General features: G+C 38.2%; 4 protein-coding genes and 1 non-coding gene across 5 annotated transcripts; 2 read left to right on the top strand and 3 right to left on the bottom strand.

The window, feature by feature from the left end:
* The first annotated feature begins 1348 nt into the window (after positions 1-1348).
* Positions 1349-2644, top strand: LOC116200303 (zinc finger A20 and AN1 domain-containing stress-associated protein 9-like). Its single transcript, XM_031531163.1, has 2 exons — positions 1349-1530; positions 1699-2644. The coding sequence occupies exon 2, from the start codon at positions 1877-1879 to the stop codon at positions 2384-2386; it is 510 nt and encodes a 169-aa protein (XP_031387023.1). The 5' UTR covers positions 1349-1530; positions 1699-1876; the 3' UTR covers positions 2387-2644.
* Positions 2645-3019: 375 nt separating this feature from the next.
* Positions 3020-7316, bottom strand: LOC116200302 (S-adenosylmethionine carrier 1, chloroplastic/mitochondrial). The gene is made up of 13 exons (XM_031531162.1): positions 7160-7316; positions 6961-7036; positions 6397-6504; positions 6117-6199; positions 5446-5522; positions 5218-5308; positions 4976-5029; positions 4800-4895; positions 4546-4635; positions 4354-4405; positions 3846-3907; positions 3643-3723; positions 3020-3378 (listed from the first exon to the last, which is right to left on the bottom strand). Exons 1-13 carry the CDS (start codon positions 7196-7198, stop codon positions 3244-3246), a joined length of 1044 nt encoding a protein of 347 aa, XP_031387022.1. The 5' UTR covers positions 7199-7316; the 3' UTR covers positions 3020-3243.
* Positions 7317-12162: 4846 nt separating this feature from the next.
* LOC116202105 lies at positions 12163-12261 on the bottom strand. Its single transcript, XR_004155988.1, has one exon. It is a non-coding gene; the product is annotated as a U6 spliceosomal RNA (small nuclear RNA).
* Positions 12262-12561: 300 nt separating this feature from the next.
* On the bottom strand, positions 12562-15479 carry LOC116200127 (protein SLOW GREEN 1, chloroplastic). The gene is made up of 5 exons (XM_031530842.1): positions 14830-15479; positions 13791-13937; positions 13492-13572; positions 13078-13259; positions 12562-12704 (listed from the first exon to the last, which is right to left on the bottom strand). The coding sequence occupies exons 1-5, from the start codon at positions 15403-15405 to the stop codon at positions 12698-12700; spliced, it is 993 nt and encodes a 330-aa protein (XP_031386702.1). The 5' UTR covers positions 15406-15479; the 3' UTR covers positions 12562-12697.
* A 163-nt stretch (positions 15480-15642) lies between these two features.
* LOC116200125 (RNA cytidine acetyltransferase 1-like) lies at positions 15643-22993 on the top strand. Its single transcript, XM_031530841.1, has 26 exons — positions 15643-15860; positions 16388-16479; positions 16870-17041; positions 17144-17266; positions 17344-17517; positions 17634-17744; positions 17856-17989; positions 18077-18170; positions 18414-18512; positions 18799-18935; positions 19041-19138; positions 19300-19423; positions 19518-19605; positions 19687-19786; positions 19864-19916; positions 20000-20176; positions 20290-20327; positions 20497-20590; positions 20776-20955; positions 21039-21147; positions 21240-21309; positions 21404-21551; positions 21647-21775; positions 21954-22079; positions 22297-22362; positions 22447-22993. Exons 1-26 carry the CDS (start codon positions 15756-15758, stop codon positions 22702-22704), a joined length of 3099 nt encoding a protein of 1032 aa, XP_031386701.1. The 5' UTR covers positions 15643-15755; the 3' UTR covers positions 22705-22993.
* Positions 22994-23866: the final 873 nt, after the last annotated feature.

Below are 23866 nucleotides of genomic sequence, written 5' to 3'. Positions count from 1 at the left end.
TTATAACTTATCGTTACTGCTATATATATATTTTTTCGGTAGATGCAATATATTTTATTTGATCTTGATACCTTTTTGACGCATAATATCAAGTTAGGATGTACTCAAATATGATGATAATTTTTTTATTTAGTATAAAAAGCAAAAAATATGGGTTGCATTATATTGTTCAAATGATGTACCATATTATAATAATACAATAAATCTATAAGTACAAAATATTATAATTATTGTAATTTTTACTTAGTATAAATTTAATTTAAAATTTCAATATTAATCTTATCTCGAAAAGCATACGTGAACGCAAGAGAAAATATCAAAATCCATCTTAATAGTAAATGGAATGGATATAAAAAGGCACAAATGCATAAATAAATAAGAGTTTAGTTGGAAAAAATCATTGTCTCAATTAGTTTAAAAATCATTATTGAGAACCCCGTTAATTGTAAGTGTGGCATTCGAAATTCATTTAAAGCAGCTCGCTACCATGATCAACCCAAGCAATGATTGTTAATAGACTGGAGTAATTTTATATTTAACTGAAAAAATAATTAGGACATTCTAACATCGCGTTAAAAAATCATAATTAAAAACCCCGTTAATTGTAAGTGGTATTCGAAATTCATTTAAAGCATCTCGCTACCATGATCAACCCAAGCAATGACTGTCAATAGACTGGAGTAATTTTGCATATAACCCAACGTCACGATAAAAACTATTTAAATTGTGGTGGCGACTTGAAATAAAACTTTTATATTTTGGTAAATAAATTATTATATATATACACACGCTTTACATGATATCTTAAGGAAATTAATATTAAAAAATCAAAATAATCAAAAGAGAGTGTAGCGTAGTGACGTACGCCCTCACCTATTGATCTAGAAGTAGCAGGTTTGATACCTACTGAGACTATTCGTGTCCCATTATTAGTTATTTAAAATTTCTCTTTCATTGTATTAGGTATTAGGCCTCTTTTGTAAAAAAAAAATCAAAATAAAAAAGAGAGCCAAATTTGATAGTTTGACACATGGCCATTATAAACGAGATTTATATTAAGATTTTTCTCCCCAAATTGAGGGGACTGATTTGACCAAATCAAAGAAGAGGGGTGATAATAAAGGAAACAAGAAGTTCAGGGACCATTTATTGAAGTTGACCAAATATGTCACTGTTCCACTGTTCCAAACTTCAAACCCCCCATGCAACCGACCGTCATGGAAAGCGGCAGTATACGGCTACGCATGTGTCGCAAGTGGGCCCCACTTGGCCCACCCAAAAAAACAAAAGAAAACAGAGAGAACAAAAGTTTGAAGAAAGTCCCCAAAAAAACCTTTCTTGAAACCCTTTTTTTTTTTTTTTTTTTTGGGGTTTGCTCCGTATTATCTCATTTCTCCTAATCCTCACCTTTCTTTCACCTTCCAGACGAAGCAGAGCTCATTCATTCTTGTGGATCAATCCACCTCCGCCTCTTCCCCTCTATGTCTGTGTCGGCTTCTGCAGATCAAAACTCAGAGATCTGCTGATGAGGTAATCCTAATCCCTCTCTAGATCCATGTCTGTTTCTTCTCCGGGGCAGCCCTTGCTTTTTCTCCAGTTTTGTCTCGTTACCGGAATCCTTCCGATGTAGAACAGGCACGGGACGCGAAATATCCATCTGGGTTTCGTTAAATTTGGAACTTTTGATTGAATCCGCAGGTGGGAATCTGTGGCGGCGGTGGTCGAAGCTGATGGGTGGTTGTCTGATTGGTGAGCTGGGGGCTTCTTGTTAGCTCACTCTTTTGAATTGATTGGTTCCTTTGTTTTGGGACTTTTTTTTTTTTTTTGGTGGTGGTTTGTGCTTTTCGGACTGGGTTTTGATTGAAATCGGTTAGTGATGGAGCAAGAATCGCAAAAGAGGAAGCTTGAGGAGACCGGGTGTGAACCCTCGACCGATCCTCCTCTCTGCGTGAATAACTGCGGGTTCTTCGGTAACCCCAACACCAACAACCTCTGCTCCAAATGCTACAAAGACTATCTTCTGAAGCAAACGAAGGAGGAATCGTTTGATCACAAAGCTGTACTGCAGAAGGTGGGTGTTAATGATCAGGCTGTGGAGAATTCTAACGAAGAAGCCCTGCCGCTGCCACCACCGTCTCAAGAAGAAGTTAAACAAGCAGAGGGGTCCAGCTCTGGGAACCCCGAGAAGAGACCCGCAAACCGTTGCAGTTTCTGCAGTAAACGGGTTGGGCTGACGGGTTTCAAGTGCAGGTGCGGGGACACATTCTGCTCGATACACCGGTATTCGGATAAGCATAACTGTGTCTTCAACTATAAGTCCGCCGGGCGGGATGCAATCGCCAAGGCAAATCCTGTGGTGAAGGCTGATAAGGTGGAGAAGATATGATATGGTGGATGGGAATTGGGCAGTTATTGGAATTTGTGTATTTGTCTCGAGATCATTATCGTATGCTATGTTAAGAGTCAATATTTAGTTGGTGCTTTTAGGGAGAAATAAGCTCGATTATGGTGATTTATCTCGTGTTTATGTACAGTTTAGTCGATTGGTAAGCTATATACACAGTATGGTCTATTGTAGAACATTTGATTTATCATTGATGTGGTACTGAACTTTCAATATATTCGAGTGTCATGCTTGGTGCAATGGAATTGATTCGCCATGCTAAAATTGGATTCTGTTGTATGTCAAATCAATTCCATTCTATTGCGATTTTGCCTGTTCGCTAGGTTCAGGTTAATTTATGGGCTTCCACATTGCTCTTTGATGCTTGGAGGTTCACAGGTTAACTTGATTTTACTAAAGTTAGGTAAGAAGTGGAGGTTGCATGCCTCACCAATATTGCTGCAGAGTCTTCTTTGCTGTATAGATCTAGGAGCAGTTGGATTTAGTTGAAAATTTCCATTAACTATTCCAGAAGTTGTCAAGTTATAGTGTTCATTGGATTTTTTGTTCGTCGGGTTTAAAGGAGATATGAACTATTTGGCCCATCCCATGGATGAAAAAGTTACAGAACAAAGCTAAGCTTGCCAACTTACCGAACATCTGATAGATGAGAAAATGAAATTGCACGTCACAATGGATAGTTACCTCCAAAGAAGTTGAATACAAGCATCAATGCACTAATCATATGCTTATCCCAAGCTGGGATGTTTTCTACTTATTCTCGGCTTTTGGCATGGATGGTCTCATCTTTTGAGGAGCAAAAACAGTGTAAAGAACCAGCTCTATTAGTGACATAACTCTTAGCTATGCTTCTTCTTTTCCGGAAGTGGAGGAAGTGAAGAGTGCCTTTGAGCTAGTATCCGCTTCGTGCTCTCGAGGACTCCGAAGAATATCGAACCCCCAATGCCTATCCACAGTACCCTCGGCCCAATTCCCTGCAGCAGCAACACATTCAAGTAAGAGGAAAGGCAACAAAAGCACATTCAAAAATTTGAATTTCCATTTAGTTTCCTTGGAAACTATGAGAAAATAGTAATGATATGGCAAATTTAGCCTCATTCAAAACCATCAGGTATAAACTATGTTGGAAGTGTTAGTGTTGTCGCCAGAGCAGAAGTATGGAACATGATAATGGAATCTAGCTTCAGGGTGATAAAAAGCACGGCTGCAATAAGGTAGATGAAGAGACTAATGGCTACCTTGAGAAGAGCAGAAGGCCCTTCTTCTCGCACAATCGTTTGTACACAATCAAATACACCCCGGTACTGGTTTGCAGATCCCTTTGTCGACAGAAGAGAGGAGAAGGAAAAAAAAAAGTTTAATACATGAAGCGTGCTGCTAGTGGAGAAACTGAGAATGAGAGATGAGGAAGAGGGATATCCGGAAGGAGATAAGTTGATACCTGGACCATTAGCCTAGTCTTGATCACATCGAGAGGAGTTGTTATGGCTCCAGTTAGGGCACCTGAAAACCAGGAGATAGCTACTAATCAAGTCATGCACACATGAAAGTGAAGATGCATGCATCTTCATTATAATGTCAAAGTGTAAGAAAGGGAGTAAAATTTGTCATTTAGAGCCAACGCTTCTCTAAGGAACAATAGGAAACCAAAATCACAGTGAGAGAAAAAAATGGTTAAGAGAAGCAAGGATAACTAGATTGATTTCAGCTGGGGGCAGACGAGAATTAATTGAGTCAGTGGTAAGATAAGTGGGAGGGGACCACTAGCTCTTGCTGAACAGAAGCTGCTCACAAATGGGAGGAATATGTGTTGACGAAAAAGTAAAGGTAAGACGAATGTAATGTTATAGGTTTACCTGATAGTCTTAGACCATTTGTTTTGTCACCAAATTATATTTTAATGATTCATCAAGATAGATAAACAAGTGTAAAGAAAGCTATTGTAATACCTGCAAAAGCACCGATGATAGCATTCTCGGGGTCATTCAGATCTCTTTGTGCCTGAGCAAAAGGGAAAAGGAAGAAATGAATTTGCTGTTATTCCCTTTTCCGTCTTCTTTTCCGGTGACAATCATAAACAACTGTCATAATATGCACATGAATACTTGTAATTTGTAACTTACGAAAGTTATAATGCTTACCGCAACCCTGTAGCCAATTCTAAGCTGCTCATAGATGCAAAACTGGACAGCATCAAATGGCAAGTCTCGCAATAGAAAGGACCCATATCCCTATAGATAAATGATGCCAAGAAAAGATACTCAGTGAACAGTCAACACCAGTGCTAATACATTACACTGTTTTAGGAAAAGAAAAAAAAAAGGCAGAGCTAATACGGTTAAATGACACTCTGAACTAGAAAGTTTAATAGAAGGAGTAAGGGGGAGTCTCGTACAGCATAAAACCCTTTAAAACCTTCTTTTGAGAGGATAAGTCGAACAGCATCAGGGGCTGATTTGAATTGCCCAGTTTGCATCCTTTGCTTTACAACCTGAACAAAGTGATGACTTAGAGTTTGGACCCATAACTAGAAGTTCAAAACTCAAAAAATGTGTGATAACACTTTTATACCTCTGTTGGAACACGTATAAGAGAAGCAGCGATTCCTCCTATGGCACCAGCTGTCTGCATGAAATTCAATAGAGCCATCAAAAATAGTTAATAAGGTGGTTGGGGACAAATATCAAGAGCAAAACTGAAAGAAACTTCTAATGGATAAAAAACCCACCATATCCATAAACTCGGACATAAATGAAGTGATAGGAAAATTACAGGATTTTCGTGTGCAGAATTACAGCGGATGGACCTCTTACCAAATGAGCAACTGCACTCAGATTTTCAGGGAGCATCCTCAGCAACTTCTGCTTTGTTGGTTCATAGACACCAACAAACAAGGCAGAAGCCCTGGAAAGAAGATATGAATGAATTTACAGAGAAAAAGGCACTTAAAGAAGATAGAAAATGTGATGGCACAGCATATATAATTTAGGGCTAACTGAAGGAATTAAACAAAGAAACTTCTTTGTCTGAATGGTGCTTACGGTAAGACACCAGCAAGATTCCCAGTCAACCCAGAATACAAGCCTCTCAGGTCTATTTTTCCTCCACCACGCGCGGCCTGCAAGAAAAATTAAACTGTTCGTTCAGCAGTGTTCTGTTTTGAATTTTGCGGAAAGAAAGCACTGTCCATGTTGGATGGACTTTGTGATGTTCCCACATTTTTGGAATATCGTATGCAGAAGTACATTCTCATTTTACGGGTCTCTTGGCCAAGAAAGCAGGGACCTTGCCAATGCATATCCACATTCAATTTTATAGGCATATAAACTAAATTAAACTTTTCTTACCTTTATCCTGAATTTGTTTCACAGTCCAAGCGAACTAAATAGGAATACGTTACTTCCAATCCGACCCGCCCAACTAAGCATTTATCATTATGCATTTTTTCGCTGATTCGTTATGATGTTATGTGTTACAACAGAGTTATAAGATACCTTTTCTTTTTTCTTTTTTTTTTTTAGTTACAGACAAAAAAAAAAGGGTTAGGAGCCCACATCCATAACAAATAGGACGACTGAAAAAAATCCAAGACAGTCTATTCTTTCTTCCCCTACAGTCTTCATACCTAGTATCTTGACAAGAAGACCAAAGCATCATAATGCAGGACTTATGTCTAATTATGTAATAAACGAATTTTTCATAGTTAACCTGCCTGAAGCCGTGTCTTTATGGTGTCAATGGGATATAAAGCAGTTTCAACAACAACACCAGCAGTACCTCCTGCTATAACACCATCTGCAAATTTTGACAGGCATGTAAATATATTGTTTTTGATAGCAGAACTGCAAGATAAAACTACCATAACAAACATTAAATATCAGTAACAAGTATCATATGCTCCATGAACTGTGATTGGTCCAGTCCACTGACGTAAACCATCTAACAATTCTTCTGAATATATATTTAAACTGATGGCTAAACTTCGAACTCACCAACTAGAGTACGGAAGAAATCGAATGGGTTTTGTTCTCCCATGTTGACTGACGCGAAGAACTCCTGCGTCTTCAGCTGCAAGGACTGAGTCTTCCCCTTACAGGTACCTGCAGAACAGAACAGCATTGCCTGCTCAAACGATATATAGCAACTAGAAATCTAACGTGCGGAAAAGGAAAAATTAGTAGACTTCATGCCAGAAAAATCTACATATTTGAATCGTGCAAGACTTGACAATGATTATGGAATTCCAATTCTTAAGTCACCGGACAATAACTGGGCCAAATACCCAGCATATCTTCTGGGACATGACTAAACCCAAAACGGACTTGCCATTTGAAAGAAGTCGCAGCACCTACATCTGGTAGAATATGTAGAGAGAGACAGCTCCTTCCCAGATTAAAATATCACCAAGAAAGAAAATTTCTTACCCACTGTCTTCTACTGAACCTACAACTATAATTCCCACAACATGCCATTCCAAGAAGATGCCATGACCAATCCAAAAATGATGCGTTTTCAAGGCAAGATCAGTTCAAGACAATTAGGGGATGTACAGTCACCTAAAGGGACTCCCGACGAGCCGTTTGAATCGCATGCGAGTGCTAGAGGACCCATTGAGCTACAATTCCCGCCCAACTACAGAATGGATTCCCACCCAACAGGATTCGTCAGTTGGACAGAAACAGTTGGGAGCAGGGCACAAAGAACGGCAGTTGCGCTCGCTACTGATTCATGGGAAAGCGTATATGCGATAGTTACCGTTATGGGTGAGAGCAGGAGCTCCTTCTGTGGTGGCATCGGAGAAGTCGAGGAGGAAGAAGAAGAGATAGAGAGTGTTTGTCGGCTTCTTTCAATTCAGCGGTTGGCCTGCACGGGACGGGAGCAGTGAACCACCTCTGTCGTTACGCCTGTGAATTACTATTTCCACGCGCCAATTTGCTATCTCCACGGCAGGAAGGCGAGCTTGATAAATTGGCTGAAGTTCGGGGCCACAACTAAACAGATGGGCCAAGGCCCGCGTGTGACAATTTTTAAATGTATAATTAAATATTGATATAGAGATGGTAAAAAACTATCAAAATGGTCATTGAAATATTTCAAAATTAATAAATTACTACTTGAAAGATATTTTTAAAAAAATGATCATTGAAAGACCATAATTCATAACATTTTGGTACTTCCGTCAAAATTCTGTTAGTGCCGTTACGGGAAAATGACATGGATGCTTATGTGGCATCTAGTAGCCAAACGGCGCCGATTGGCAGTGCACATCAGCACGTACGACGTCGTCTTGCTACCTCAAGTTATAAAAAAAAAAAAAACTCGGGCGAAACGACGCCGTCTTGCTGCCTCTCCCCTTCCCTAACCAAACAACATCGTTGCTACTTATCCCCTCCCTCCCGCCATCTGCAATTAAAATTAGGTCAACCTGAGATCCTTCCTATCTCCTTCCCCCATTGAACCCCGATGTGGCCCCCTTGGCATCGTCCTTCTTATCTCCGACGCAGAAGAAATGATTTCTTAGTACTTGGATAGCAAAACCATTTCATATAGCAACAATAGCCACTTTGTCATATTATCTCCCTTTCCAGTCAAAAACCATAAACCTAAAGCATAATACAAAACAAGGGCAACAAACAATAACCTCCAGAATAGCAAAATCATTTTCATTATAGTCAGATAAGCTAATACAACCAATAGTTCACAACCACTCTCCATTACATCAAAAGACCTAAAGAACTAAAGGAGCACAAACCAAAGTGTCACACTTCATTTCATCACTTCACAATCAAAAGACTTAATGGACTTGAAGCTAATCACACTTCATTTCATCATAACCAAGCACCCTAATACAATCACTGTTATAGCTAAAACTAAAGACAAATGCCTCTATCTCTTTAGCTGCATCTCTCTCCTCTGTAAATTCTTCCTTAACTTACTTATTATCTTCTGTTCTTGAGACAAGCTTCTACTGATATGCAACTCATCTTCCCACTGAAAATACTTGTATTTCCTTGTATCATCATTCCATAAAAGGGCACCTGTAAAATGAACACCCTGGATTTGCTGTTGTGTTTGATATCATTCTCGATGCTGGCATTCTGCAATAACATAGGATGATTCCATCTCTATCCATGGTCGAATCACCTCTGTTTAGAGAAGAAGAACTGTACTTGGAGGTTGCTAAGGCTTGATCAGGATTTGTGGGGAAATTATTATACTCACCGCGGCATTTGCAGCAATGGGAGTGCGTACGATGGGAATGCAAACTCATCTTGAAGGTGATAGCTTGTTCAACTTTCTTCTGCACCCTCAACTCCTATGCTCATTCCCTCTTCTCATCATCACCTCCCTCTCCCATCGAAATGTTACTGCAATCAAAATTATCAAAACTACGGTAAGCTATCAACTTCAAGCAGACAGACAGTACAAGCAACATACAACAATACAATAGGAGACCATAACTTCGAGCAACACCAACTAGTTCAACATACCATTCGTCACCAAATCAAGTGAAAATCAACTAACCTCGAGAGCGCTGATTCGGCTGAAGAGACTGCAGATGAACTCGTCTGGATTGCAATGGAGGCAACAGATGATCTTCAGCTAGGGCTGTAAGAAACCACAAATTGGACTGAGGGCTGGCAAATCGGACTCCAATCGGACTTCAATCCGACTTCAATCGGACAATCTATAGTTGAGAGATACTTCTCATACTTACCAATTAGCTCTATTAGCTCATGAGATTAAATCCACCTCGTTGAGACTGTCGGAGATGGAGACTCGGTACAGAGTTGTTGGCGGAGTCGAACTCAAGCTCGACAAGTCCGTGTGTCCACGACCTTCAGGGCGACGACACCGGTGGGGGTCGAAGATAGGAAGGACGACGTCGGGTTCGATGGGGGGAGGAGATGGGAAGGATGTCGGGTTCGATAGAGGTTCATCCGATTAACCTAATTTTGATTGCAGATGGGGAGAGGGAGGGGATAGGTAGCAACGACGCCGTTCGGTTGGGGGAAGGGAGAGGCAGCAAGACGGCGTCGTTTCGCCCATGTTTTTTTTAAAAAAAAAACTTGAGGCAGCAAGACGACGTCATACGTGCCGATGTGCACTGTCAATCGACGCAGTTTGGCTACTAGATACCACATAAGCATCCATGTCATTTTCCCATAACGACACTAACAGAATTTTAACGGAAGTATCAAAATGTTATGGATTCTAGTCTTTCAATGATCATTTTGTTTCAAAATATATTTCAAGTTGTAATTTGTTAGTTTTGAAATTTTTCAATGACCATCTTGATAGTTTTCTCAATTTTTAAATACTCTAAACACCATTTCTCAATTCTAAGTATATAACTAATTACTTGTGAAATTAAAAATTTGAAAAAAAATACGTATATAGAAGTGTATTTAATATTGATATAGAAATTGTAAAAACTTGTAAATATTCTAAGCACCATTTTACAATTCCAAAATTATAATTAACTAGTACTTGGTTGATGCTGGAGACATTTGATTAAGCAAGCAATTGCTAGATAATACTATGATCTTCTTCTTAATGTCCTAGCTTTTCGGTCATTGAATCATCGTGAATTGTAACATTATACAGATGGAGATATGAGAGAATTTCTGACTCTTGAGGCAAGTAAATTTCGTCTATTTATAGTAGTGGTTTACAAATATTACATGTGATATAATAAGTATGGAAATGACGTGTACTTCTAACTACCCACCACCTATTATTAATAACTATTATGCCTAACTATCTAACTAACCCTTAACTATTATGCCTAAATACTATCTATTTTGATAGTTGATGATAATTATAGTGACTATTAATCCATCACTGGAAAAAAGTCATTATCGTTGAAGCGCAGCACGTACGGATTAAGTTGTGCTACGCACGAATAAGCATGGGTGGGCCAAGCATAGGGCCACTAAGGCCTTTGCTTGAGGCCCTTAAAAAAATTAAGCCTCAAATTTGGAAAATTATATATTTAATATGACATTATTAAATTTCTCATAATAATAAATTATGGCCCTAATTTCCCTAGTAAATCAATGATTTCTCTCTTGTATTGGTTACCCAACTACAACTTAATTAATTTTCCACAATACCATTTTTCACTCTATTAACTTAATTATTTCTCAGTTTTCACAATACTTAATTATTCTTCCATTAGACCATCCCCATCCTCTATCATACCATAATGTTCAATTCATATTCAATTCAATCACCGGACTGTTTGGCTGATTCAGTCAACCACCTTCTCAAGTACTAATTTCATATCTCATCATGTTCATTTTTCTTCTCTGTAAAAGCTTTTTTCTTTGTATCTTTCTATAAAATGCAATGTAGTTTTTTTTTTCATAGATATTGCGTAGAGTATAATGTAATGGTTCTTGTAATTGTTGTTTCAAACAAAAGAAAATTTTCAAAATCGAAATCAATAAAATTTCACTTAAATTCAAGAATGTTTTAAAGAAAGATTAAACGGATTAGCAATATTATCATTAAAAAAATGGCAGAAGAGATTCATTAAAAGAATATATTTACTATTTTCGAAAATTTTAAAAAGATAAAAATTAAATTTTATGCAAAATATATGCTATTTTTGTTAAATAAATCAAAGCCTCATCGTAATGTTTTGTTTCAGGTCACCAATTCTCTTAGGTTGCCCCCACATGTAAGTTTCTATTAATTAGTAATTTAATTATTATTTAATAAATTATTAATGATAATAAATAAGGCCTTCTTTTTTAAAATGACCCTCTCCAAAAAAAAAAAAAAAACCCTTAGGCTCATAATCTGCCAGTGACCTCCGTCTGAGGGTGGGTGATCGGCGGGAATGCCCCACCTCCTTCTCCGATCAGCATCTTCTCTCTCTCTCTCTCTCTCTCTCTCTTTTAAAATTTCTTATAGTTTCTCTATTTTATATTATTTTACTGACGTGGCATGACGCCGTTCGACACATAATTAACTTTTATTGTCACGTCAGCAAATTGGATGGATGACAGAAGTGGCAATCGAATTAAAGCCCGTGATTTTATTTGCAAAAAAAAAAACAGTTTCATGCTCATTTTGACATTTTGAAAAAGTGACAAAGTTCATGATTTTTTAAGTCAATAATAATAATATTTATTATTATTATTATTTTGAAAAACAGTTTCATGCTCATTTTGACATTTTGAAAAAGTGACAAAGTTCATGATTTTTTAAGTCAATAATAATAATATTTTTTATTATGATAGAATTAAGCATTTCTCACGGGAAAAAGTAGTTGCAACAAAATAAATGAAAGATACTTGACAATCTAAAAAAATTTCACTTGAGATTCGTATATATGTTTTTACTGCAGGATCGTGAAGAGAGCTTTACTATGAACTGGGGGTTTACGAAAAATGCCTACATGAGACGATTTCGTGGGATTAAATTGAATTACATTATATATAAATTACTTGTGAAATTAAAATTTTGAAAAAAGTTGGAGTTAAGGAGTAAGGATTAATAAGAAATGAGGATGTTGTAAAATTTCTTTCATCCTCACACTACATATAAATTTGATAAGAAATTAAAAATTTGCTAGATTTGGTCATCTACAAATACTTCATACTATTTATCCACTATATCCACTATATCCAATTTATTATTTTTGTTTAGTGTCATTAATAACAAAAAAAAGAATCTTACCTTTCACATCATCCTTAAATTATGCATATCCTAAACTTTTATATTTCTATGGATTTTTTTTTTTGGAACAAAAATTTGGACATTTCTTGATTTGTGCATGGTATCCTTATGGGCCATGCTAATCTTCACTATATAGTTCCAATTTCATCAGATGTCTCGAAAGAGACTTATAGAAGTTACACTTGAATATAACAAATACAGTGCTGGATGGAATTGATTTTGACATTGAGAGTGGAGGGAGCGACCACTGGGACGAGCTCGCCAGGTATCTTGCCGGGTACAGCAGCCGTGGCAAGAAGGTGTACCTTACTGCAGCCCCACAGTGCCCTTTTCCTGACGCTTTGATCGGACAAGCCCTTCAAAAGGTCCCGTTCGATTACGTCTGGGTCCAATTCTACAACAATCCTCCCTGTCAGTACGCCTCAGGCAATCCCGTCAATCTCCAAGACTCATGGAAGCAATGGACCTCAAGCATTCCAGCCACGAAAATTTTCCTAGGACTGCCTGCTTCGCCAGAGGCAGCAGGGAGTGGATTTATACCCGTTCCAGATCTCACATCTGAGGTTCTTCCGGCCATCAAGGGCACCAACAAGTATGGAGGTCTCATGCTCTGGTCGAGGTATTACGACGATCAGAGTGGATACAGTTCAGCAATCAAGAGTGACGTCTAGATATACATGATGCCCCCTAGCATATATATTTGTATCTCTATCGTTAATTCCTTGTGCTTGCTCGTATATGTTCTGTGTCATGGAGAAAATTATGCATGCATAATGGAATATGATCCTATTCTTTTATCCCATTTCTTGACCAACCAAAATTTCCGACACGTTCTTCCCATGACATGAAACCTCTTCAGCTATATCTAGTAATAGACATCACGATAAGCATTCAATTTAGAGCTTTGGACTATTATGTACAGATTCAGACCACACAACTCAGGCATCAGAAAGTAGAACTAGGATGAAGTAATATTCATTTACTTCCTGTTTGGAAACTCCGAAATGAATTCTTTCTGGAATTGTGCCCTAGATTTTGATTTTGCTTCCAGTACAACGTCGTCAAGGAAATCTCTCTGTGGGAATTCCCTAGGTACAAGGGTCTGATATGTCTCAAATTGTTCTTGAGCATCCTTCTTCTTGTCCAATAGGCTGTATATAATACCCTGCCAAAAATATAAATTATAAGTAAGGTTCCCCAGCGGTATGATAATACTCGTTTATATTTAATGAGCAGGTTTTTAAGAACAAGGACTCCAAAATCAATTCCAGTAGTTCTGCCCCCACTTAACAGTTTCTGGAGATCCTAAATTTATTAGATGTAGGAATCTAAAATACCAGAATTGCTGATCATTAATCAGTAAATCTCCCAACACAGCTCGAATGATGAAAAATTACCTGACAAAGATAAGGCCGGAAATCTCGAGGATCGTCACGAACAAGGTCTTGAAACTTCTTCAAACCCCCATCCAAATCTCCCTGCAAAGGTAACCAAAATTATAGAAAATAATAAGGAATATATCTTGCTTTGCATGTTTTCATGTTGGTCTAACTTGATTCACATCTACTTGATGGTCTTTTTAGTTTTAAGTTCTTATGAATTTGACCAGTTTATACCACCACCCTACTAGAAGTATAATGTCAAGAAAAGAAAGGGCCAGAACAATAATTGCAATAAGTTCAAGAAGAACAATTACCTTTACCACAAGCATCTGAGCAATCAAGATTCTAATGTTCCTCTCCTCAGTGACCCTATTTTCACGACAAGCTAGTTCTAGAGCTTTATATAGCATCTCAAAGACAGCTGGGCCCTCATTGTTCTTATGCATCACCATTGCCAAACCCTGTAAATTTGCCAAATTTTCTTGTTTAACAGTCAGCATAAAGAAAGCAGAAAAAGAAAGGAAAAACGAAAAGAATTTTAATGAGATATCGTCGATGAAGTGAAGTCCCATCACTCTATCTTACCTTCAAGCTCCCTATTGTTACATATTAATTCCTATAAAACTTGAAATGGTTAAATCATTCTTTCTAAGCTTTACAAATTTCGCTAGCTCTAAAACCTTCATTGTTTTCCTTGGACACTTCAACTACTACTCAACTGAATTACACATAAAGTTGCTTCCTAGCAGCTCTTGCACGAGCATTGGCATTTGGCATAGAACTTCCTGAGTGGAACTTTGATTTACTCGTAAGTATCAACAAGATCATGCCAAAGGGGAGACACTCGCTTAAGGAAGCTTGAAATGATAGATGAAGTCGAAAATGATCGAGAAACTCCACCAAACAAACCATAAAGCAAATCAGATGGAAATTTACAAATGTGGAAACAAGATTTAGGCGTTAAAAAACTCAAGCCATTTCTATTTGATCTTACAGACATAGAAGAGAACTCGAACTGATAATATACCATGCTAGCTATGGCCAAGCAATAAAGTTGCATGTACAACAATCCGTGCATGACTTTTGATGTTTTCATGTAAAATGCCAATAGTTCCAATTCACTATCAAAGGAAGTTATAAATGAAAATTAGCACGGTGGCACAATTACAAAAACCTTAATCTTAACTGTAATTACAAACAAAACAACCTTAATTCTATTGCCAAGCGAATAAACGAGAAACTAAACTAATCGGCAGGCAAAAAGAACAGAACCTAGCATCCCAATATCTGTTTCCAGGCCAAGAATAGAATGATGGACATAAGAAAAGCAGCATCTTAGGAGCAGAATTATACGTGCAAAGCCCGAAGAAGAAGGGGCTTCTCCTCCAAGATTTCCTTGAGCAGTCTCTTGGCAGTACTGAGCTGCCCCATTGTCTCATAACAGAGAGCTTGCAACAGCCTCCACTCAACTTCAAACGGCTCGGCATCGATCAGCTTCTCCACATACTTGACGGCCTCCTTCGTCTTCCCTCTCCTCATCTTCCCGTGCAGGACCACCTTCAGAGCCCCCACATTGGTGGAATCCTCCTCCAGGAGCTTCTCAAACATCTCCTCTCGCTCACTCTCCTCGTGGGTCGGTGCTGCAAATGCAATTCTCGGCCTCTGATTGACGAACCCGACGAAGATGAATGACCCAACAAGCAAAATTGCAGCTTTCTTTAGGGACTTGGAGAGCTCCCTAACGGCCGAGGAAGTGGAGGTGGGTGCTTGAGATGAGTGAGCAGCGAGGTGAATTCTCCCCATTGGACATGGCTGGGGCTTTGGTGGTCTCAGGAACTGAGGAGAACTCGGGAATGGCGGTTTCAGGAGCTTGGGATGATGGAAGCGATTCGATTGGGAGCTCAAAGAGAGTGAATTGATGGAACCCATTTGCAGAATTGAATCAGCGGAAGAGCAAATTCATACAAAGGTGAGGCTTTTAGGGAGGGTTGAGGCAGAAGGATTAAGGAAAGCTTCTGCTTCTCAGTGTGATCACAGACTGGGCCGGCCCATGAGCAGAGAAGGAAACCTGATCGTGTCTCAGACCCGAATTTGGGTCCGACCCGTAATAGTACTAATCGGAGCTTCACTGTCTGTCTGTATCTGTCCTGTCCCCCTCTTAAACCCTAACGACCGATGTTCCTTAAACCTTCCCGGGAGACGGTGCAGTTACAGGTTTCTTGCCCCAACTGATTGCTGAGAAGTTGTCCGGCCGGAAGTCGTTTCAGAGCGGAGGCAATATGAGGAAGAAGGTGGACGAACGAATTAGGACTCTGATCGAGAACGGTGTCAAAACACGGCACCGTTCCATGTTCGTCATCGTCGGCGACAAGTACCGAGATCAGGCACTGTCTCCTTCACCTCTCTATCTGCATGAATTTATTCAGTTGCATATGAATGTGCTGCGATTCGTGTTGACAGAGGCAGCTTTCTGTGCTTATATAAGAAAAACTGAGCTTGGCAGCTTCATTTTTTCCTGTTCTGAGCTGAAAAAGTTGTTCTTTTTTCCATGTGTTTCAACTGAAATGGGGATGCCAGTAGAGTTTGAGATGTACCTTTTGTGTTTCTATAGATTTTATTAGCAGGTTGATGGAAAATCCTATACTATATACTTCTTTCTCTGCAAAGCAAGAACATCGGACACTGCCTTTTGAAAATTCTGCAGACATGAAAATGGCGTCGACCTACGAATGGCAGCCTAAAGTTTCAATTTTCTATTTTGGGTCTGTTTCTATGCTATTGGCGTTGCTAACGGAAGAAGGTTGAATCATTTGTAGTAAATGAGGAGAAAATTAGCCAAAATATGACTTATATTGAGGAGAAAGTTAAGCCAACTGACAGACATGCTTATCAGCTTAGTTGGTTTTTGCAGATTCTGAATCTTCACTACTTGTTGAGCAAGGCGGTGATCAAATCAAGGCCGACAGTTTTGTGGTGCTACAAGGATAAGCTCGAACTCAGCAGGTATTCTCATGTTTAGATAACGCTGCCTTCAGTTTTCTATGGCAATGAATGTATCTTTTAGGTTAAGCAAGCAAGAAGTAGGAGCTTGCATCAGTTTCATTTTGAATCTAAGGAAGGATGCCTTGGTTTCTTGTATGGACAAGTAGCAGTGACTGTTACATTATTAGATGGGAAGAACATAATGTGATAGATTTATAGGTTAATGTCAATTGTCTGATCTAAGCTTGCAAAATTGGACACTCCTACATTATTTGATATTTATCATGCTGCACTCACTCTACAAATGAAGCTTTTGCATTCTGTTTTGGATATCTAGTGCTATTCTTATTTGAGAAATTTCAGTGCAAGATTTATGGTCAATGATGTAACATTCCCAACTCTTCTATGCAGTCACAAGAAAAAGCGGGCGAAGGAAATTAAAAGATATTTGCAGAGGGGAATTTTAGATCCTGAGAAAGCTGATGCTTTTTCGCTGTTTTTGGAGAGTGGTGGACTGACGTATTGTCTGTACAAAGACTCGGAAAGAATTCTTGGAAATACATTTGGGATGTGTATACTTCAGGTGCCTTCTCTTACCAAGCTTCATCTTATACATGGTCTACTTTGTCTGGAACTTCTTGTCAGAGTGGTCCAAGCTTCCTATTGACTGTTTGCCCTCTTTTAGGACTTTGAGGCCTTAACCCCAAATCTCCTTGCCAGAACAATAGAAACAGTGGAAGGTGGTGGACTGATTCTGTTGTTGCTCAAATCTCTCAAGTCATTGACCAGTCTGTACACTATGGTCATGGTATGTATCAGGTATCACATCCATTGTTATGAAAATTTTTCTTTGGTTCCATGGCTTATTCGAGTATTTTATCTCAGGATGTCCATGAGAGATTTCGAACTGAGTCGCATTCTGAAGCTACCGGGCGGTTCAATGAACGTTTCTTGTTGTCCCTAGCATCGTGCAAAACCTGTGTAGTAATGGATGATGAGCTCAATATTTTACCAATCTCTTCGCATATTAAAAAAATTACTCCGGTTCCAGTCAAAGAGGTAGGAGTCGAACTTTGGCTATGATATCATACCAGAGTTGTCACTGCGTGGTTCTTTTCTCTATGACAAGTAGCATATAGGGTGTTTACACGCTTCCTTTTGATTGGTGATATAAGGACTCTGAAGGATTATCTGAAGCAGAGAGAGACCTGAAAGATTTGAAAGAGCAACTGAGTGATGATTTTCCTGTTGGTCCTTTGATTAAGAAGTGCTGTACTTTGGATCAGGTGAACTATATAAGTTTTGGAATTGCCACATCATTTCTAAGTTTAGGAATTGCCACATCTATTAATGGTTAGTGCCTAGTGAGTCACATGTACTATTCTTATTTTGGACAGGGAAAAGCTGTAATTACATTTCTTGATGCAATTCTGGATAAGACACTTCGTAACACTATTGCTCTGCTTGCTGCTCGTGGTCGTGGTAAATCAGCTGCCCTTGGCTTAGCTATTGCTGGAGCTGTTGCTGCGGGGTAATGCGTGTAGTCAAATTCTTCCCTTATAAATTTTTTTTTTCCTCCAGTGTGAGAATTCATCTTTGAGGAAATTTTTTGCTGCAGGTATTCGAATATCTTTGTTACTGCACCGAGTCCAGAAAACTTGAAGACTTTGTTTGAATTTGTTTGCAAGGGATTCAATGTGCTTGAGTATAAGGTACATCTAAATATCCATCCTCCTTTTTATAATATCTTGCGATGTTTTTATTCCAATGATAAGTTCCTAATATCAAGTGTGCATATAACGTTACTGAAAGTCCTAAAGTAATATAATAGCTATGTAATTGAGATAGCATGTTGTATCTGTTGCATGTAAACACGGATTTGCAGTGTTTCAGTCGATCTTTTATTTATATGCTATTACTTCACTTATAATCTTAATCTTGATAATCTCTTGCAGGAGCATATAGACTATGATGTCGTCAGAAGTGCCAACCCAGAATTTAAGAAAGCAACTGTGAGGATTAATATCTATAAGCAGCACAGACAAACGATCCAGGTTAGTTGGAGAGATATATTGCACTTAAAATGAATTCAAAGTTAATGCCACATACTTTGGGGATATTCCTTCTGTATTACTGCATATCATATGATGCAGCAGCAGCATTCTCCATCCTGTGGCATTCATGCTTTTTCACTGGAAAAGGAATACGAAAACTTTTCAGGATTCTTCATCCAATTTCACTTAATGGCTAGAAATGATCCATTGATCTTATATATGCCAGAAATATGCATGTGATACATGTACTTATCTGGAATGGGCCCTTTTAAAATCTTATGTGCAGTACATACTACCCCATGAGAGTGAGAAGCTTTCCCAGGTGGAACTGTTGGTTGTGGATGAAGCAGCAGCTATTCCTTTACCTCTTGTGAAATCCTTGCTCGGCCCGTACTTGGTTTTCCTTTCGTCCACTGTAAACGGGTATTATTTGGTTCTATTACACATCTATGGCTGTTGTCTTTATTCAACTTATGGACTCTAGTTAGATTCGTTTGCTGATTAGTCATTTTTATCCCATTGTAAAAGTTATGAAGGTACTGGTCGATCTTTATCTCTAAAGCTGATACAGCAATTGGAAGAGCGGAGCCAAATGAAATCTAATGGAGAAGAGGCCGGTCTTTCTGGTAATGCTCAGCTTTAGCCTTAATGCTGACTTTTATATTGTGAAAGAAAATATAAATACTGGTTCATAGTCTTAGTAGAGAACATGAAGCTTTATTATTGACATTTCTTGGAACCAGTGCAAGGTGAATGTATTTTAAATATCAGCTATCCTTGATGGCAGGTCGTCTCTTCAAAAAGATTGAACTACATGAGTCAATCAGATACGCTTCTGCTGATCCCATTGAGTCTTGGCTGAATAATTTGCTTTGCCTTGATGTTGCGAATTGCATTCCTAATGTCAGCAGGTAAGACCTACAATTGTTTTGAGGTGAACAACCTATGTCTTGAGGTGAACAAAAAATACATATACGTGTTACTTATACAACTCTTTCCTCGTAGGCTACCTCCTCCTAGCGAATGTGATCTCTACTATGTTAACCGGGACACATTGTTTTCTTACCATAAAGATAGCGAGTTGTTTTTACAGGTAATTATGCAATTACATGATCCTAATAATTCATTTTTTATTACGTGTGTATGTGGTTCTTAAATTTTCTCATAACTGCAGAGAATGATGGCTTTATATGTTGCCTCCCACTATAAGAACTCTCCCAATGACTTACTGTTGATGGCTGATGCTCCAGCACACCACTTATTTGTGTTGCTCGGTAATACTTTCTTTTGTGCTGGTTATTAAGTGTTCTTAGCATGTGTAGAACTCCTCACAGCCTAAACGTACTTGCAGGCCCTGTTGATGAGTCCAAGAATCAGCTGCCTGATATTTTATGTGTCATTCAGGTATACTCTCCGCCATTTGTCTCTTCTGTATATAGTGTATATATAAAAAAAATAAGAGAGCTTGTTTTATTTTCTTTTACAAGGTTTGCCTTGAAGGTCAAATATCTCGTAAATCTGCCATGAAAAGTTTAAGTGAAGGTCATCAACCATTTGGAGATCAAATCCCATGGAAATTCTCTGAACAGTTTCAAGACTCTGTTTTCCCTAGTCTTTCAGGTGCTAGGATTGTGAGAATTGCCACTTATCCTAGTGCAATGAGGGTAAATTTCTTAAATCTCTTCCAGTCGAGCTTTCATATTACGTCAGCAAATTTTCTGTTTTCTCTATTTTTCTTTGCCCTCATAGGTATTGATGCAACATTTGATAATTGCAGCTTGGATATGGTTCTGCTGCGGTGGAACTGCTAACGAGGTAAAATCTTTTTTCTGAATATAATCAATTAAGTGAACTGGTTGGTAATTGATAAGAACAGAAAGAAGGGCAAGCTGTTCATATTATAAGAAATGCTCTTCCTTTAATCACGTGGCATCAAGCTTCCTCATTCATTTGACATGCTAACAAATTCCGGTTTTATTTACAGATACTTTGAAGGACAGCTGACTGCTATTTCAGAAGCAGAGGTTGACAATACTGAGGATACTCCACAAATCAGAGTGACGGAAGCATCTCAGAAGGTTTGTTTGTGGAACTGTCTCATAGAAATTGGTTTTGCTTCTTTTTTAGTTACGAAGATAATATGTTGAAGCATATTACGAGAAAGGCTACTCATGATTTTGGCCAAAGCATTAAGGTTAAAGATTAAGCTTGCTGCGGTGTAGTCCATGTACACTATTCCCTTGAAACCATTACTTTGTTGCAGGCCTCTTTGCTGGAAGAAAATGTCAAGCCAAGAAGTAATCTTCCACCTTTGCTTGTGCATCTTCGGGATCGACGGCCTGAAAAGCTCCATTACCTTGGTGTCTCGTTTGGGCTTACTCTGGACCTTTTCCGATTTTGGAGGAGACATAAGTTTCTTCCATTCTATGTTGGGCAGATTCCAGTTAAGAAAAATCCATACATTGTGTTTGCTCAAATAGCACATATGCTTTCAACTTTTCTGAACTTTTTTTTCCTGTTATTTAGAATGCTGTGACTGGTGAGCACACGTGTATGATTCTGAAGCCGTTGAACAATGACGATATTGATGTCAGTGGATCCGATGAATTGGGCTTCTTCAGCCCATTTTACAGAGGTGTCTCTCTTACCCAATTATTGGCACACTTCATATCTTGTTTTATGAAGCATTTTTGCCTGTATTCTGAGATTCTTGCTGAATACGTGCAGATTTCAAGCAAAGATTTGCGAGGCTCTTGGCTTATGGTTTCCGGGACATGGAGTACAAGCTTGCGATGAGGCAAGTACAAATATTAGTTTGCTTTGGATTGGTACATTTCTTTTTTTATTTAACCTGATCATGTTATTCCCTTTTTTTTTTTTTTATCTGACAGCATATTGGATCCAAAGATCAATTTTAACGGCCAAGAATCTGAATCATCCTCTTCTAATGTATATTTGAAGTCTTTTAATGAATTCTTTTCACCACACGATATGAAGCGGCTGGAAGCTTATACAAACAATCTTGCAGATTATCACATGGTTAGACTTTACACAATATTATTTTCTCGAGGATTTCTATACTGGCCACTAGTTGAGAAGTGTAATATTTCACTGTTAATCTCGTTGTTTTGCAGATTTTGGATATGGTTCCTGTTCTGTCACACACTTATTTTCAGGAGAAGCTTCCAGTTTCTATATCATATACTCAGGCATCGGTGTTGCTTTGTATCGGCTTGCAGCACCGAGACTTCAATTTCCTCCAGGTCTGTATATATACTGATGCAGAGAGATAATTCTGGCCTCTTTTGCTGCTTTAATTTCTCATGCTGTCTCTGAAATGTTTAAATTGCAACACGAGAGATGTTTCCAGATAGTCGTGTATGGAGCAATCTTTTGCCCACAAATTGAGCAAATCGGAATTTCGTGAACTGTATTTTACAGGGCCAGATGAAGTTAGAGAATCAGCAGATAATGGCTTTGTTCAACAAAGTGATGAAGAAATTCTACAAACATCTTTACGCAATTGCCTCTAAGGAGATCGAATCTGCCCTGCCTCGCCTAAAAGATGTGAGTATGGTAACTTGTAGTCTAAGTTTGAACTTTTACTATTACTGGTAGTAAGTACTACCATCATTGCCTGAATCCAGTTTCCGCTTCTTGTCCTTAAATTCTTATTTGTTTGTTAATTGATAAATTGTCTAGGTAATCTTGTAAATTCTGTGGAATGATCCTGATCTATATTTGCATGTTTGATAATACCAATACTTTCAATCCTCAAATTCAGGTTGCATTGGAACCTCACAGTATTTCAGTTGAAGATGATCTCAATGACGCCGCGAAGAAAGTTGAGGTACAATCAGTTAAACATAAAAGCTCTGTTAATGTGTCCTCATTCTTCCAATGACACCTAATTGACTTCTAATAATTGGAATAGGATGAGATGAGAGCTCAGACGGAAGGTCTTCTAAATCCGGAGCTCCTGCAGCAGTATGCCATTGTTGGTAGGGAATCAGACTTGGAGAAAGCTCTGCAAAATGGAGCTGGGAGGATCCCGTCTGGAGGTCTTGTCAGCGTGAAATCCAGCAGAGAAATGTCCGAGAAACGCGGAAAGCAGAAAGATGGTCAAGAGAGTGGGAAAAGGCAAAAGAAAGATGAGCGTGGCTCCAAGTCGAATAAGAAACGGAAGCATTAGTTCATGATTATTCGAAGAGGAGGCGCATGAAGATTGCCCCGATTGAGGTTTTGCAGTGGGAAGGCAGTGGCCAAAATGTTCTGTAGATTTTTCCTTCAGAAAGTAATTACACCATTTGATTGGTGAGCAAAGAGAAGCGGCCTATATTCGGGAAAAAAAAAAAAGGAGGAAAATTTTGAGCTTATCAGTTTTGTTTTATTTTCGACTTGTTATTGACTGTACGGAAGCTAATGACAGAAATCTCGCAGTCCGTCTGAATGAAATTATCGACGAGTCCTGATTTAGTCCATGTTTGACTTGCATGAGTATATCCTTCGTTCCCCTTAAAAAGATACATCTTTTGCGTTGAGGCCTTGCTCGTCTTGCAACATATTCATCATTGGTGTTGTATGTAATTAAGTTGTTAAAGCAAAAGACTGATTGCTCTAAGTATGTTTATTGCAAAACCCTTTTAACTATGTCCAAATGATATTATTTCAATTTTTTTTTATTTTATAAAAAATATATATCAATTTTTACTTATATTTTTACCTTATTATGTAGAATTATAATTTTAAAGAACATGCTGCAAGTATATTGTATATCGAGTACAACATTTGTACACCACTATATCTAAAATTATATTATGCGCCTTTTTTTTGGGTCATGAATTATCTTATGCACCCCTGTTTTGTACTTATAACTCTTGTGTCCTAGTAAGCATGAAATTTATATCTGAAAAGATGCAGAACTAATTAACTTTTTCCGGTAATTATAAATTCATATTTTGAGAGCACTCAAATTAGGTTGAGAAGAATTTAAGAGCTTAAATTAATTACGTATGATGTGAAAAAAAAAATATGCGTTGAAAAAGCCGCATTTGAGAGCATAAACAAACTTGATAAGACTAGTTATAATAATTTTGATCAATTTGATATATAACTTTTCATTCTCATTAATCATCAATAGGGGTCTTGCTTCTTCAAACAATACAAGAGTTTATCCTCATACGTCTGAGTAGCGTTTTGTGGCCATCAATTGGGAAGGATTGCCATTCAACCGTCCAAAGCAAGCATCAATCATGAAACTTTTTATTCCCAACATTAATTTAAAGCATAAGGTAATTGTAAAAGTCAAAATGGAAAAAAATTAATAGCTTGAACAAGAGTTTTTTAGTTTTGTT

This window comes from Punica granatum, chromosome 3 (assembly GCF_007655135.1).
Source record: "Punica granatum isolate Tunisia-2019 chromosome 3, ASM765513v2, whole genome shotgun sequence".
In the NCBI taxonomy this organism is placed as follows: Eukaryota; Viridiplantae; Streptophyta; class Magnoliopsida; order Myrtales; family Lythraceae; genus Punica; species Punica granatum.
The sequence above is the reverse complement of the archived record's forward strand: the minus strand, read 5'-3'. Positions and strand labels throughout refer to the sequence as shown.

Bases quoted from the DNA above. Each gene is read 5' to 3' on its own strand.
- LOC116200125 (XM_031530841.1), top strand. From the start codon at position 15,756: ATGAGGAAGAAGGTGGACGAACGAATTAGGACTCTGATCGAGAACGGT. The intron at 21,148-21,239 runs GTGTCTCTCTTA...GAATACGTGCAG, and splicing joins CTTCAGCCCATTTTACAGAG to ATTTCAAGCAAAGATTTGCG. The intron at 21,310-21,403 runs GCAAGTACAAAT...TTTATCTGACAG, and splicing joins GAGTACAAGCTTGCGATGAG to CATATTGGATCCAAAGATCA.
- LOC116200127 (XM_031530842.1), bottom strand. From the start codon at position 15,405: ATGGGTTCCATCAATTCACTCTCTTTGAGCTCCCAATCGAATCGCTTC. The intron at 13,573-13,790 runs GTAATTGTTCTT...TTACCTTTGCAG, and splicing joins CTCAGATGCTTGTGGTAAAG to GGAGATTTGGATGGGGGTTT. The intron at 13,260-13,491 runs GTAATTTTTCAT...TATTTTTGGCAG, and splicing joins TCCGGCCTTATCTTTGTCAG to GGTATTATATACAGCCTATT.
- LOC116200302 (XM_031531162.1), bottom strand. From the start codon at position 7,198: ATGCCACCACAGAAGGAGCTCCTGCTCTCACCCATAACG. The intron at 5,309-5,445 runs GTAAGCACCATT...TCTTCTTTCCAG, and splicing joins AATCTTGCTGGTGTCTTACC to GGCTTCTGCCTTGTTTGTTG. The intron at 4,636-4,799 runs GTACGAGACTCC...ATTTATCTATAG, and splicing joins GTTTTAAAGGGTTTTATGCT to GGATATGGGTCCTTTCTATT.
- LOC116200303 (XM_031531163.1), top strand. From the start codon at position 1,877: ATGGAGCAAGAATCGCAAAAGAGGAAGCTTGAGGAGACCGGGTGTGAA.